The 16307-nt window shown below is 36.5% G+C and overlaps 1 protein-coding gene across 1 annotated transcript in view; it reads left to right on the top strand.

The window, feature by feature from the left end:
• Positions 1–1136: 1136 nt before the first annotated feature.
• LOC127622146 (discoidin, CUB and LCCL domain-containing protein 1-like) overlaps positions 1137–16307 on the top strand; it is a 43104-nt gene continuing 27933 nt past the window's right edge. Inside the window, exons 1-4 of the mRNA XM_052096104.1 lie at positions 1137–1325; positions 7302–7520; positions 13943–14086; positions 15196–15247. Coding sequence (XP_051952064.1) covers positions 1247–1325; positions 7302–7520; positions 13943–14086; positions 15196–15247 — 494 coding nt within the window. The 5' untranslated portion in view covers positions 1137–1246. The remainder of the gene's footprint in view (positions 1326–7301; positions 7521–13942; positions 14087–15195; positions 15248–16307) is intronic.

Below are 16307 nucleotides of genomic sequence, written 5' to 3' on the forward strand. Positions count from 1 at the left end.
TAACTTTAGTATACTAAGTAAACATAAGTAACTATACTAAATTCAGTAGTCTATCTAATATATATATATATATATATATATATATATATATATATATATATATATAGACTGTTTAGTAAAAACACTTTGCTCTACCCCTTCACTATTTACACTATATTCAAATATAGGTTTGGGAATAATGGAATACATGTACCGGGAATAAGTAACTGTATTCCACTACAATTACAATTTAAATAATTGGTCATTAGAGTATAGTTACATACAGAAAGTATTTTGATTACTGAAGAGATTACTTTGCATTTTATTGTCACTTTAATATGTAGTCCTTTCAGATGGAAAACATTTCAACATAAATGATGCAATCCAAAGTGCATTTGAACAGCGGTGAACAATTTCTTATGATGTGTTACATTCATACAAGCAGACAGAGAAGTACGTTTGAAGTAAGTTTGGAACAGAAGAAATAGAAATAAACCTTGTGTAAATTGTCAGTTTTACGCTAAGCTAAAATGCTATTTCTAGCAATTTTACATGCCTGTTATCAGGCAAGATCATATTTTTTTATCAAGAAAATTCAGGTTATATCATAATTTATTTTTTCTAGTAAGACCTTTGATATTAGGGCAAAAATCGTTTGATAATGTTTTTTTGTATTGTTTTCCAGTAAAAACCTCTAAAAATCCTTAAAACAAGATAAATTTGATTTATCTTGTTTTAGAAACAACACTGCATGAGATATTTAGGGTTTTCAGAGAATGTATTTTTAACATGTATTTTGTCTTACTGTACTGGCAGAGTTTTTATAGTCAAAACATGTGAAAAAATCAACCAGTGCTGAAAAAGTAATCCAAAGTATTTAGAATTCGTTACTGACCTTGAGTTATCTAACGAAATGCGTTACAAATGACATTTTACAGCATGCATTCTGTAATCTGAAGTATAATACATTTCAAAAATAACCCTCCCGACTCTGAGTATATTACACTCAGAATACTCTGTCAGACCGTATCTGATAATACAGAAACCGCCTGCCTGACACAAGCCAGACCCGTCAAACTGGTCTAGTGACCGCTTGGTGCCGCCTGTGGGGAAAACACGGAAGAGTTCATTCAAGTCGCTTGGGGAGTGTGGGCTGAGGATCCACACACACACGTACACGAGTTTTTCCCCGGGAAACATGCTCCCGTGAGGCTTCTCCAATGCGCCTTCACGTTTCTCTCTTATTTCAAAGAGGTTTTAAGTGGAGATGTCTAGACTTATTTTCCTGCATGGACTTATTTTCATCTGCTCAACAATTCACCCGCTTGTGTTCGCCGAGAAACCGGGTAAGCGAACAAAAGGGTTTGGGTCTGATGTTTGAAGATCTGCTTTTTTAGGCGGTTAAGGTTATTGTTTGTGGATTTTTTAAGTTAATATGTAACATTAATCGATACTTTAGTATCATTGGAAGTACACTTACAGCAGCCGTCGCCAATGGGGAGTTAAAATGTTGCAAACTTTGCTACAATAATTTCAATTAATTCTGTGTTTGTATTTTTGCTTACCTTTTACCTATATGATTCAAGTATTTGTGAACAACAATGTTGCATGTTGCTCCTGTAATCTCAAGCTTTGCTTCCAACCTTTAACATTTATCTTTTTTTAAGAACCTCAAGTTGATTTCCTTAAAATTCGGTATAGATTTAGTGCTTGAAAAGATGTTTAGTGTCAACTCTGGCTGGTAAGATAGTGTGCTGACTGTAGTCTACAAACACACCAGACAGCAGTTGACACAACATGCAGGCATGTTCATGTGGTAGTCCAGCTTCCCCTGGAATACCACCACTCAGTGGGACTGTATTGCCAAAGTGCTCAGAAATGTGCCCAATACTGATTAGCTGGTACTTTGACCATGTAACATGAGCTGATCTTCTGTTGAGATGTTCCTATACTACTAATTAGTCATTTAGCCCATGAGCAGCTAACAGTGCACATCTTATAGGGGAGTCCATCTAACCTGGAAGTAAGTGTCTTGATCAAGGACACAATGTTTGTAGCTGATGGATCTATCGCCTAATGGGGTTTGAACCAGCAACTTTTATCAGACATTGTGCTTCATCAAGCTTACAGTGTTGTTACCATCGCTAAGACAGCTGCTGTATTCTTTGTTTTCTGTTATGAGAAACTGTCCTGCTAGTATCGCTTGGTGGCATTATTGTTGCAATGCAGCATATGTGGGATTGTTTGAATGGCTTCAACCAGTGTGAACTGATATTAGGAGACAGTTGCATTGTCTCTACATGCAGACCTCTCAGTGTTGTGAATATTTTGTTTGCCACCCTGAGGCAAATGATGGCCAGGTGTTCCTGAGCATAGTTTTGGAGCTGTGCTGTGTTCTCTATCAGAATGAATGGAGAAAAACAAGCAATTTTTGCTTAAAGCTATTTTTAACAGGGATAGTTAACCCCAAAACATTTATTCGCTCATGTTGTTCCAAACGCATTTGACTTAATTTCTTCTGTGACATACATGGAAGTCTCAGTCACCATTCACTTTCATTGCATCTCCTTTATGTGAAAGTGAATGGGGACCAAGGCTGTCATTCTGCATTAGGTCTGGGTATTGATACAGATTTCCCAATTTGATTCCGATTCATTCGTTTTCGATTCAATATTGACTCAAATGGGTATATTTTAGTTATAATGTCCGCTTTGTTTACCTCTGAATGAAATTCGCTGCTAGCTCTTACTGTTAATTATACTGGGGACCTTCTTAGTAGGTACAATAAGTAATAAATAATAATATATTTTATTAGTTTTTCATCATTCTGGTCACTTTTAAGCTTTTAAATGAACAAATCCATGTATTCAGTCAATAAATATAATATGGTATTGCAAATGTTATATTTTGTTAAATCTTTATCGTTTAATTGCATAAATGTACTATTTACAAGTATTTACATTGATTTGTTGAACATATGCTAAGAAATGGTACTGTCTCTTTAAGAAATCTGGCATTTCTGTAAAGAGCGTCTGCAAGTGAGTGCATGTTAACAAGAGAGGACTCGAATGCCTTTATCTCATCCTTGTTATGCATGATTAGAATTAAATGTTTCTTTTTTGTTGTTTTTGATCAACAACTGACTGTAATGAACAGAAAGGGTATTAAAAGAGACATATAATGGCACATGGAACAACTTTTACTCCCAACGTGCAGTAAAAGGATCTCGCGGCTGAATACTCCACCACTATACTACATAATCACTGGAGAGTGAAATCTAAACATCTAAATATTTGGGTAAAAAAGTTTCTTGTGACTGCTGCTATCTTCAAGCTTTGACATTTGTGATAAATACACAATTATTTTTGAAATGTTGTTTTAGCTTAGTGTCCATTCAATAGGCCATTGTTTGTTTGTTTGTATGTTCGTGATTAACGTGTGATATCATTTCCCTTCCACCTGCCTTAAGGTGGGACCTTCAGTTTACATTTCCATGCAGCAATTTGGCACAAACCCAGCCCTACATCTGGTGTTCAGCCACTACCACAAAGGACACTGTGTGTCTGCTAAAATGTAGCACTGACGTAATACTACCTAAGGTCATAGAAAGCTTAGTTTCAATGGTTAGTGCACCCTGCCATGCTAATGTTCCACTATGTTCTAACCAAGGTCTAGTCATCATGGTATTTGTTTTAAATTATATAGAAGACCTTTGGTTGTCCTATTTAGTGCTATAATGATCAGGATAGTGCGGCAACACTAACACAGTTAAACAGTATAACAGATAAGTTACTTTGCAGTACAGTATGTACAGTATGAATAAATACAATACATATTTTCACAATAAAGATAATTTTATTATAATTGAATACAAAGGTATATGTATTTAAATGCAAGATATAGTGTAATAATTAATTAAACATTAGACCAATACATTAGAGATTAGAGACTGCTCATTCCAAGTTTTTTACTAGCCCAAATAAAATCTTACTGAAAGCTAATTTTTTGAGATATCAACCTAAAATTTGGAACACAACTTGTCCATAGGTATATATGACAAAGCATTCTTGAAATACAACCATTTAAGTTTGGATAGTGATTTTCATGTCTATGCTGAAAAAAGGGGAGGGGTGACAATTAAAGGGTTAAACTTTGAAGTCCAAACTGCTCAAGATGGTCAGTCAACGAACTTGACTTGGATTACTACTTTTTAATTCTGAGATAATATAGACAGAGTATACCGAAAAAAGTTGGAATTACTTTTACTATTTAGGTTAGCCTACTTTGTACGGACGCTAGCTGATAACCAGCTGTAAAATCTGACGTGAACACCTGCAAGAAGGAAATATGGCTCAAACACGTATGGATTGTTGTGGATACAGCAGATGACGTGCATTGCTATGGATTATATCTTCTATGGATTATATCGGATTGCATGGAAAGGTAGGATGCCTCTGTATTTAACATTTGGTTTTCAGCATCTGATGTGAGGCGAGTGTCAGCGTCAACGTTAGCGCTAATTTACGTGACACCGATTAAATTTAGCTAGCTCCGGGCTGTCACTGACATTGACAGATCTGAACCATCGCCCTATCACATCGCTATCACAGAGTAATAATACAAACAAGCAGTCAGCAGTCTACACTTTATTTCAAAGATGTGTCGTGTGTATGTTACGCGGTTTGGTGACAATAAAAGAGCGGTAATCTTTGACAGTATGACAAAGCCAGAGTACAGTAACATCACAGCGGCACCGTAACATCTCTCTTGATGCCAGGCGAAACAAAGTCAGAACACCTTTAACTCAACTTAAGCGTGCCGGAACAAAGGCTAAGAGCCGTAACAACTGTTACGGCGTTCTGCTGTGGTTTCTCGTATGGTTTTGGATGTTACGGTTGTCATAGCCCTTTAATTTCTCGTTAAAACAATCAAATTGACTCACGATATTTATTCACATGATAAAGGAGGTCTTGAATACCCCAAAAATGACATTAACTCATTTTTGACCAAACATGATGTTACGGCGTTTTGCCTTTGTAGGGCAGTACAGAGCTATTTATGGTGTTAATCCATTCATTCTTCATAATGTCATTTTAAGAATGCCTTCAATGCCACAAACGTCTCTGGTCTCTGGCGCTGTTATGTGCATACATCAGCGGCATGTTCTTGCAGGGCTGTTGGTGACCCAGCTGTCTGGTAGGAAAGGAAGAATTGGTGCTGCTGTCACAGGTGTGAGTGCCTTTACCGTGGGAGACAGTGGCATAACAGGGCCATAGCATATTAGACCCTGTGTACACCTGGTATTAACATTAGTTTTGTGCAATCCGATACTAGGGATGCATGATACAGTACTGTGCAAAAGTTTTTGGCACTTGTGAAAAATGTTGCATAGTGAGGATGTCTTCAAAAATAATGTCATGAATAGTTTTCAGTTATCAATTAACGTCATACAAAGTCCAGTAAACATAAAAAAAGCTACACCAATATTTGGTGTGACCACCTTTGCCTTAAAAAACAGCAGCAATTCTCCTAGGTACACCTGGACACAGTTTGTCTTGGTTGTTAGCAGATAGGAAGTTCCAAGCTTCTTGGAGATCTATTTAGGCTGTCTCAACTGTTTCTGACTCTTCATGTAATCCCAGACTGACTCTATGTTCAGTGGGGGGCTCTGTGGGTGCCATGCTAGCTGTTAGAGCTCCCTGATCTTCTATTCTATAGTATTTGCAAAATGAATGTCCAGGAGTTTAAAATGTATATTTCCTATTGACACACTAAAGCTGAAAATATAAATAACCATCTTAAGACAAATGTTTTTGTGAAACATCTTATGTGCCAAAGACTTTTGCACAGTACTGTATATCAGCACCATGTTGGTTAACGGCCAATATTTATACTTTTATTGTTATTGGTAAATATTTTATATTTATCAGATGATATTGGAAATTCAACTGCGTATTCTGCCTGCTTTAGATTTATTTGCCATCATCTGGCACTAAATTAGATTACGGGATTAGAATACGGCAAAAATACATTTGAGAATTTATATTTTCTCTCATTCAAAATTTTTATTTTTTTTCCTCCAGCAGATTTTGAAAGGAATATTCATTACATTGTTTGAATTGCCCAAATTTAATAGAAAAAAAACTATTTATATTAGTTTTTGTTTAAGTTATTATTATATTTTTTAATTATATTTATACTTTATTGGACAGATTTTCAATATCGATGCAACATGATCCGATCACTCAAACTGCATTCAGATTTATTTTAAAATGATTGTGCCACATTTGTTGTGTAAATGCTAATCTGTCCTGATGTGTTTTGGAAAACAGTGAAGGCCTGCCTATTCATCTGTCAATGAACCATTGCTCTTAATTCAAGAAGTTTAAACCCCATTTTTACATGCAGATTTAAAAACGACTATTTGATGGAAATTTTTATTTTTACTGGACACGCACGCAGTAGCTAATAGTCGACCAATAAGGTTTTTGTCAAATTAAATGAACACTTATTCATACAATATTTACTCTTAATTCTCTCAAAATATATAAAAACCAATCACAGATATTTTAAAATTGTGAACAGATGATACAATCTGATCACCAGTATTTATTTTAAAAGTTGCCACACTTTTACAAGTTACAAGTGTGAGACTCTAAAACATGTATGCACAAATGCACATAAACTTTCACTAACCCCCCTGCGTGGGAGCCCTTAACATTGGGCTCATCGGCATGGCCTGTGGCCAGCAGCTGATGGTTTCTAACACCCCACATTTGTGAGCATGTGTGAGGAAAGTCACATTTCCTCTCTAATCAGGATCCTGTCTTGTTTCATCATGAGTGCATAAGTCTTCCTTTTGCATCTAATTACAAAACTCAAATTCAGGTCTGCTTCAGTAGAGACAGCATGTTTGTTGTGTTTTGACTTGTCTTAGGAGCCAGAGGCATGTACGTGTTGAAACAGTGATTTAATTAAACTTTTCGCTGGCTTTTGTCTGACATAATATTATTTGGTTTACGTTGTGTTGGCATGCATTAGCTTGTTGCCATGCGAGCTCTTGTTGCAAAAGAGTTTTAACTGTTTTGATATTTAGAGGAGTTCAACAGGACTATGGCTTATAGCAATGCAAAATTGGGGAACAACCTCATCTTTAAAAAGGTTAAGTACTAATTTCTGTTCAACTAGTGACACTAAACAAAATTACTTTTCCCAACACTTCCCCCTAATTCCATTGTACATGCTTGTGAGTTTGGAATTGAATTCACCATGGTGTATTACTACAAGGTGTCATATGTTATACTGATCTGTTTTTTCTTTAGATGATGGTTGTGGTCATTATGTCCTGGGCCAAGAGAGTGGTGTCCTCTCCTCCAAGAACTACCCTGGAACTTATCCCAACAACTCCTGGTGTGAATGGCGGATCCGTGTACCCATCGGCCTCACAATCATCCTCAAGTTTGGAGACCTGAACATAGAGAAAAAGGACTGTGAGACGGACTATTTAAAGGTTATGATAGGAACCTATGAAGCGGACAATGGTAAGCTGACTAAATAATTAACTTATTTGGTGTTGTGCATTAATATTAGGTATAGTTGTTGCTTTCTCAGATATAAGCAATTCTCCATTATGATTACAACTAAACCCCTTTATGTTTCTCTTAAAAGTGTTTTAATATTTAAAAGAATAGAATTTGGAACTTTATAACAGTATAAAAGAATTGGAAAAGATATAAAATCTTCCAAATGTAACACTTTGTGTACAACAATTAGCTCATCAAGTTGTGATCTCTTTTGCAATTGGATTGTGATCTAATTGATCATATGGTCTTTAGTCACTCTACTCTCCTCCAGATAACATTACTGTGAGTAAACCTGATTAACCTGCTTTAGATCCAAGCCTTACCATGAGCTGGCACAGTCACTGATTGATAAAGTTATTGTAAAGCAGGAGGAAACTACAGAGACCTGTGTGTAGGAGGATATTTACATTTATGCATTTGGCAGACACATATTGAAGAGTTTATGGTGAAATACAACATGCTGTCAGTCCCTCCTTGGCTTTACATGAGTTCCTCATTTCCTAAAGGATGTTGTCACTTGTTATCACCCACTTCTGGTATGTTTCATTATAAACTGTCATCTTTGCTGTTTATTTTTAAATTCATATGAAGGATTGAACCATAGAATATGTATATTAGGGATCAGCTTGGCAATGGCTTGCCTGAACGAGTAGTCAACTAAATGGTCTTCAGGAAGTCCTATTTAATCTGGCTTGTTTTGGATTCATTTGACCCTAATAATATGGCTTTTATGGGGTTGTGTACATAAGACATTGAAAAAAGCTAGCTGTCGCTTTCTATCTTGCTAGCTATTTACAGTATCTAGCTGTCTAGCTATCCAGCTCAGTATCTCTTCACAGTATCTATCTGTCTAGTTTTCGACATCTCGCTAGCTATCAAACTAGCTACATTACTTACAGTACCTTGCCGTCCGTCCATGATGTGTAGAATTGTTGGTAGTCTTAGTGAGTTTGATTCCTACATTGATAGATCGTCCATCTTCTAAATGATGTGATTTAAGTTTATGGGGATATGACGATATATATCAATTATATAAAGTGTCAACTGATAGTAGGGCTGCTACAACTAATCGATAAAATTGATAATTATCGAAAATTAAAATCTTCGACAACGGATTTCATTATCTATTAGTTGGTAATGTGTAATTAGTTGGTATAAGTAATTATATAAAATACCCGTGCAGCCCCAGCGCATCAGTGAGTGCCGCTGCTCTGTTTACACACACTCTCGCAGCTATTTTTAGCCTTAAAGCGCTGTGCAATATTTGAGCGCTACTGCTGAACAACATCTCAGATGTAGATGCTTAATAGTTCAGTTCACTTATAATATGCATTTAGAATGGCACTTGAGGTGCATTTGATCAGAATTTGAATAAGAAACTGAATAAACTACTGTGAACTTGCCTATAAACAGACACGCTTACAGGAATTCCTGGAGAGTTCAGAATGTCAAAATAAAAGCCTGAGTGTTTAAAAGTTAAAGGTGCATGATTGCGATATATTTCTATTATAATATATTATTATTTGATTACAAATTCTAATAATATTTAAGTTGAATGGTTTCAAAAAATAACTGTGTGAATGAAAAATGAATGGTATCTTGCAACTAAATTGAACAAAAATATATATCAAATTTTTTTTTTGTCTTTGTTGCATTGCTTTGAAGAAGATTGAGTTTCTTGAAGAAAGTGAATAACAATAATAATAATAATAATAGTCAACAACATATCACTTAAATTAGCAATAATGGTGCTCTGCATATGTGACCAGGGCTTGATTTGTGAGGCTATCATCTTTCAGCCCTGTCAGGTATCACAGATTTACACCAAAACCTAGGGTCATTTTTCATTTTCCCAAACATTGACAGATAACACAAGCTGCCCTTTTTTGTCTTGTTCCCACAAATAATTAACTTTGGACAAAATATTTTACTGCCTTTATTAAAAGGCTGGGAAGAGATTTAGGTAATACGTGTGGTGGGTCTTTATTAAATCCAGAACCATCGTGTTGACAAGCTATGGATTGAACATATGGCACCAAAAACCATTGAGGGCATGAAATTCTCGCACTATGTCTGGTTCCCCCCTTGCCAACCATTTAACCACAAACTCCATCGTGGTGTCAGAGTCGAGCCTCAACCACATCCACTGATCAAAGCATCCAGCCGCGGCGTGGCTGGAATTCCTCACTGAGTGTCTCAAAACGGTGGTTGAGAGATACTGGATGACTTAAGCTTTGTGCTGGTGCACTTCTCAGTGTTTTGACCCTTTGGTACATTTGGTTGTTTATGAAGTTCAAAATGCTCTGATAATCATTAGAACGTATCAAACACTCATCTATGTGGTTTGCATTCCAAGTTTTACCCTTCTTTTAGCAGAAGTCTCCTAAATTTTTCAGGATAGTTTTTGGTGTCACTGTGTAATAAATTATCACAGCTACACCTTTTTTGCAGAATAGGTTTTGCTATTGAGAACTTTTACCATGAGCTGAAGATCTAAACTCGGCAAAAATGAAACGTCCTCTCACTTTCAACTGCTTTTATTTTCAGCAAACTTAACGTGTAAAATATGTATGAACATAAGATTTAACAACTAGGATATAAACCGAACAGGTTTGACAGACATGTGAATAACAGAAATGGAATAATGGGGGACGCTTCTCTCGCAGCATTCCTCATTGAACACATGAGTTTAGAGTGAGCTCTTAGTTGCAATGCATGGTCACATTTTTGCTAAACTTTAACCTGCTAATTTGACATGCAAATTTGATTACACCTATATAAAAAGAGCGACCTCTGCAATCAAGCGACACAATTATTAAACTTTCCCTCCTGTTTATGAACAGTGATGCAGACAATTGTCCTGTTTCAGTGATATCACTTCTTCCCCACTGCCGCCATATTAGTGATCATCAGCGGAAGGAAACAATGGTGGTGAATGGAATAACACCCGTGCAACGATATCAATAAAAAAAAAAAATGCTTTTGATCCATGCGAAGTCCCAGGAAAGGTGTATACAGGTCTGATGTCAGCACAAATATTGCCAAATTTTACTTCCGCAGACATTTAAATATTTTATCCATGATTTACCTCCTTATGGCTGAGAGTCTGATGTGTGACCGGCGAGTGAACTTGCCTACCAGTACATCACCTGTTTGTGTTACACATGTTTGTGTTGTTTTCTTCTCTGATTTGATCAAAATATTACAAAACGTCTTTGATTATTCTGTCTGTATGAATGTAAGAGCTGCTTTTAACTGATGAAGAACACAAAGAAAGCAACAGAGGCATATTAGTGAATAAGAATAATATGTTTATGATGTGTTGTTTATTGACTAACATAAGCATATGCGCATTAAATATATACTATATATTCACATTGTAGTGCTTTTTAAAATGTATTATAATGTGTTACAATTATCATATACATTTATACACTTATGAATAACATCATCCTATGTGAATTTCCAGTTTAAATGTATCTGAATGAATGGTGTTATTAACATAATTCACACGTGGAAAGATAACTGACTGAATAAATGTGCAAAGACCCACAATGTATTTATGGACTCCACAATGGAGTGGTGGTGTAGTGGTCTAAAGCACATATCTGGTAATCAGAAAGTCACTGGTTCGATCCCCACAGCCACCACTATTGTGTCCTTGAGCTAGGCACTTAACTCCAGGTTGCTCCAGGGGGATTGTCCCTGGAGTAAGTCGCTTTGGATAAAAGCGTCTGCCAAATGCATAAATGTAAATGTATTTATCCCTGCTCTTCACTTTCATCGCTGCTTGTCTTTGGCGAAATTAAGCCTTGTCACTAACATCTTATTGAATAGAAAAATGTAATTTTGGCTCTGGTAATTAAACGGCAGTATCAGCTTTTCATGATTTGTAAAAAAAGAAAAAAACATCCCACAGCTCAGCACATTAAAGGTAAATGGAATTTTGGTCACAAACCTTGCGCCGTGGTCATACAGTGATGTCACATGAAACAGATAAATAGTGCAACACCTGATATTAGAGTTATCTGATTTTGCCTCATCACATCGTGCGGCTCATATTACAGCACCTTTCACAAGAAAGGCACTAATAGCAAAAAATGCCTTATGAACCACTGAACTACTCTGCTGGGTGAAGAGTAACACTTAAAACAGACAACTTCAACCTTAAACGCATGTTACATCTCTCATCTCCATCTCTCTCTAGAGCTACATCTAACATATATAGGTTTTTTTCCTACCTTTTGAATAATACAAGTACCTATGTACTGACTGACATAATAAAATAATATATGAATAATATATATATTTAAAACATCATCCTGTTATCTATCTTTAATATATATATACTTTTTCGAAAGGAAGTTGGTACTTTAATTCACCAAAGTGGCATTCAACTGATCACAATGTATAGTCAGACTAAGGACATTACTGATGTAAAAAAACAGCACCATTTGGAAAAAGTCATTTTTGATCAAATCTAAACAGACTCCATTTCCATCAGCCATCACTCCCCTTGAGTAATCATGTTAAATTGCTAATTTGGTACTAGAAATTCACTTGCTATTATATAAACACAGTTGATAGCGATTTGGTTCTTTAAATGAAGCTTAACATTGTCTTTGTGTTTGTTTTGAGTTGCCACAGTGTGCAATAGACTGGCATGTCTAATTGGGTCAAACATGGCAAAATAAAAAGAACCAACTTTCTCTAGAAACCTATCAGTCAATCAGTATTTTGAGGAGTAAAGGCTATACAATGCTTGAAATTGCCAAAAATAAAAAAACTGAAGATTTCATACAAAGGTGTCACCTGAGTATCTGGACAAACTGACAGCTAGAATGCCGAGGATCTGCAAAGCTGTCATTGCTGCACTTGGATGATTTTTTGATGAGAACTCTATGAAGTACTTTAAGAAGTTCTGAACATTATTTTCAAATTGTGATAGTAATTTTTCACATTATTAATGTCCTGACTATACATTGTGATCAGTTGAATGCCACTTTGGTGAATAAAAGTACCAATTTCTTTCCATTTCATCTGTTAATGTTTACATTAGTCATGACATTTAGTCTTGCATTGACCTAAAATAAAATGCTGTCATATAATAGATGTTAGGCAGAATGTTAGTCTCAGTCACCGTTCACTTTCATTGTATGGAAAAAAAGATCAGAATGAGTGTACTCAAGGAAATTTGTTTGGCGATAGGAGAAACAAGCAAGTGCGCACAGAACATTACAGTGAGACACAGAATATAAAACAAGGTAAGAGTATAAATAGAAACGCAAAAATATAGGATATATATCATAGAACGGCGTATGTACATGGGCATGTGGTTAAATGTGATTTAAAAATGAGTGAATTTACATATGTACATGATATATTTATACATTATTGCAGTATGGGAGTCCTGAAGGCAGTTTAATTGTTCATGTGGTAAATGGCCTGAGGGTAAAAACTGTTCTTGTGCCTGGTTGTCCTGGCGCCGAGTGCTCTGTAATGCTGGCCAGAGGGCAACAGTTCAAAAAGGGAGTTGACAGGTTGTGTGGGGTCCAGAGTGATTCTACCTGCACGTTTCTTCACTCGGGAGACTTACAGGTCTTGGAGAGTTAGCAGGGGGGCACCAATAATCCTCTCAGTAGTCCTGATTGTCTGTTGTAGTTTGCTGAACCAAACCAGACAGTTATAGATGTACACAAGACAGACTCAAAGATGAAAGAATGAAACCGAATTGTGACTGGGGCTGACTTTTTGCCACCCTCTGTGGGCTTGGAAAAACATGAGGTTTAGCATTCATGACAGAATAAACATTTTTGGGTTAACTAATGACCTGTTTAAGTATTTGGTTTGCCAAGAACAATAACATAAATGTAAGTTGGTGCATGATTGTATGACGTCTTGCTGGGAAACAAGTGACTGAATAAGAATATTAATTAATGAGAATATTGCTTCTGAAAACAATTATGTTTACACCACAGTTGAAAAAATTCCTTTTTTCTCTCCGGAAAAGTACATTTTGAATTGTGAATGACCAATTCACTTGGTCAAAGGACAAGCATATGACAATCCTAAATGTCTAGCTCTATATAATATTAAAGATATAAGAGAACTCTTGTAAGATTGACGAGAAATTGCACTGAAGATTTGTGTTTGGTGTGCAAAGGCCTTAAGATTGCACTTGCTAAAATGTTACTGGCCAACTAGCCAGAAACTGCATTTTATTTAGCAACCAATGCAAATTTTTTTTACATTTCAAGATGTAAAAGTTGTTTGAATAAGTGCAACTATCTTGGAACCTGTCCTACACCTTGATGCGAATGCCTCAAAATGAATCTAATTTCTAATGTAAGTGAAATTTTGACTTTTTCTGTCTCATCTAGTATTCTGGGAGTACTGTGGTGGTCCGATGCCCAAGCCTACCCAGATACACACCAACTTCAGTGAACTAACTATCCGCTTCCGTAGCAGCCAGCACATCTCTGGTAGAGGATTCCTGCTCTCATACTCCACCGAAAACAACAAAGGTAACATAACGTAACTGAACTACAACCCACAAAATCCTTTCAGGCAGCACCTCGTGCAGCTTCAGCTCTAAGGAATCCAATGTTCTTAATTTCTCTTGATTGATACTCTTGGATGTTTTCTTAAAGGGGTCATTTCATATTCTCTAGCTCAAATCACACAATTTAGAAGACAAATCAACCCTGACCTCAGCAAGAAGCATCATTTAACATCACCATCCAAGATGGTGTTGACCAAAGAGCGTAAGGCAGAGCTTGGTTTTATAAAACGTAATGACACACTTTTAACTCTTTTCACTGCACAAAATGCAGGCAACCCTACAGATTCATAAACTAATCTTCAAATAAACAGTAAAGATCTGACTAAAATTACCTTCAGTGCCTCTTTGCTAATTGTAACGGTAGCCAGCTGGTAGGTAACTTTGCAGTGTGTAAACACTCGACTGATGCTAGAGGCTGTATCCTTTAGCCTCCTCGTTAGCGTGCCCGCCTCCCATTCCAGAGACCCCGGTTCGAATCCCGTTCGGAGCGGTTCGAGCTGGACCGGCCACAACATAGTGTTTGAATCTTTCAGAAGGATAGGCAGAGCAGCCGGTGCTGTATAACCAGAAACAGCTCGAGCTTTGGTGTTTTGAAATGGTATGAGTTTCTTATAAGTTTCTAGGCATTTTTGACGTGTAATCAAGGACTGTCTTTAGATAATATATTTATTTGGCATCAGAAAGTTGGGGGGGTTCCGTACAAGGCATTTTTGAGCATTGTTTAAGTCAGGTTTTTTTGGACTATGTAGGACATAACAGGATGTTTTCATAGTACATCAAGCTATTTTATCATAAAAGATGATGGAAACTTTGATTCCTCATGATATGACCCCTTTAAACTCTCTCTTTTTGTGCCTGTGACTTCATTTCCACCTTGTCACGTTGGTCTTTGTTGTGAGTGGGCTTTGAGTGGGATGTGTTTGTTCATCCCATGCTTTCAACAGTCTGTCATTCTATTGTGGTGCTTATGTCCTGTTGATCTTGTTGTTGTTGAGTCAGGGGCCTTGTTTCCTATTGGAGACACTTCTCCATTTTTACCCTCATTCTGTGGCCTCTTGCTTTCCTCCACAGAGCTGCTGACATGCTTGGACAGAGGCAGTCATTTCCCAGCTTCAAAGTACAGGTTAGTGTGTGTTTGCGAGACTGAAAGTGTGTATTTGCCTGTAAGCCTTTGTCGGGACATACCAGTGTGGAAAAAAAGTCTGATGAATGTTCTTGTGCTAAAAAAGTTAGATACAGTGTAACATGCGTTTTTAAAAGTTGAAGTTCTTTTTAATTTGACGCTGTATCCAAAAATGTTGCTCTCCTGCATGAGATGCTGAAAAATCAGCAAAATGCGAACCAACGGTCAAAGAAAAGCAATTAATAAATGGCGTGGATGTATGCAAAACTTGTTCAGAATTCAGACTCAGAGGAGGAAAGTAACAAATAACAACTACTCTCGTTATAGTACTTGAGTGCATTTTTCTACTTTTTTAAGTATAAATAAATAATGTAATTTTATTTGAGTTGATTTAAAAATATAAAATAGATTCAACTTCACTACAATTATTTTTCACCACAATTACAAAGTTCAAAAACAATGCATAATATTTCCGAATTTTTGGGGAACAAGAAATCAGCAAGTTATAAGCGCTAAATCTGTTTATAAACTGAAACGCGCTGTGCGCGGCATGACGGAAGCCCGCAGGGCACAGCATCATGAGCACAGCAGCTTGCATAATCTGCCGTCTGTGTCTTCTTGCAACGTTTTAACTGTGTCAAACATTAACACAATGTACTTTGACATATGTGGGGATATCTTGTTTACTTAATACTATATTTCTAAAACAAACTTTTTAAATAACTTAGAAAGATACAATGCCAATAGTGTCGAACATTAATGGGGACTGGGGGCAAAAATGCCACAGAAATTGACAAAAATATCCCCAAAATTCAAAATATGGGTCAAAAAATGCCCACGCAACGGGTCCCATGTTTTATTAATAATATCTGATATAGTTACAATTACATACATTGCGATCTTCTTTTGACTTTTCACTGAACAATTTTTCGGTTTCTCGTACCATTGCGAACAGCTCTCCACTTCTATCAATTCGCATTAGTTCGGTACTGTACTCCCACTTTAAATTCCATATTCATTCGCCTCTCTTGTTAAAAATAAACTGTCCTAGCGGATAACA

Source organism: Xyrauchen texanus, chromosome 28 (assembly GCF_025860055.1).
Source record: "Xyrauchen texanus isolate HMW12.3.18 chromosome 28, RBS_HiC_50CHRs, whole genome shotgun sequence".
Taxonomy (NCBI): Eukaryota; Metazoa; Chordata; class Actinopteri; order Cypriniformes; family Catostomidae; genus Xyrauchen; species Xyrauchen texanus.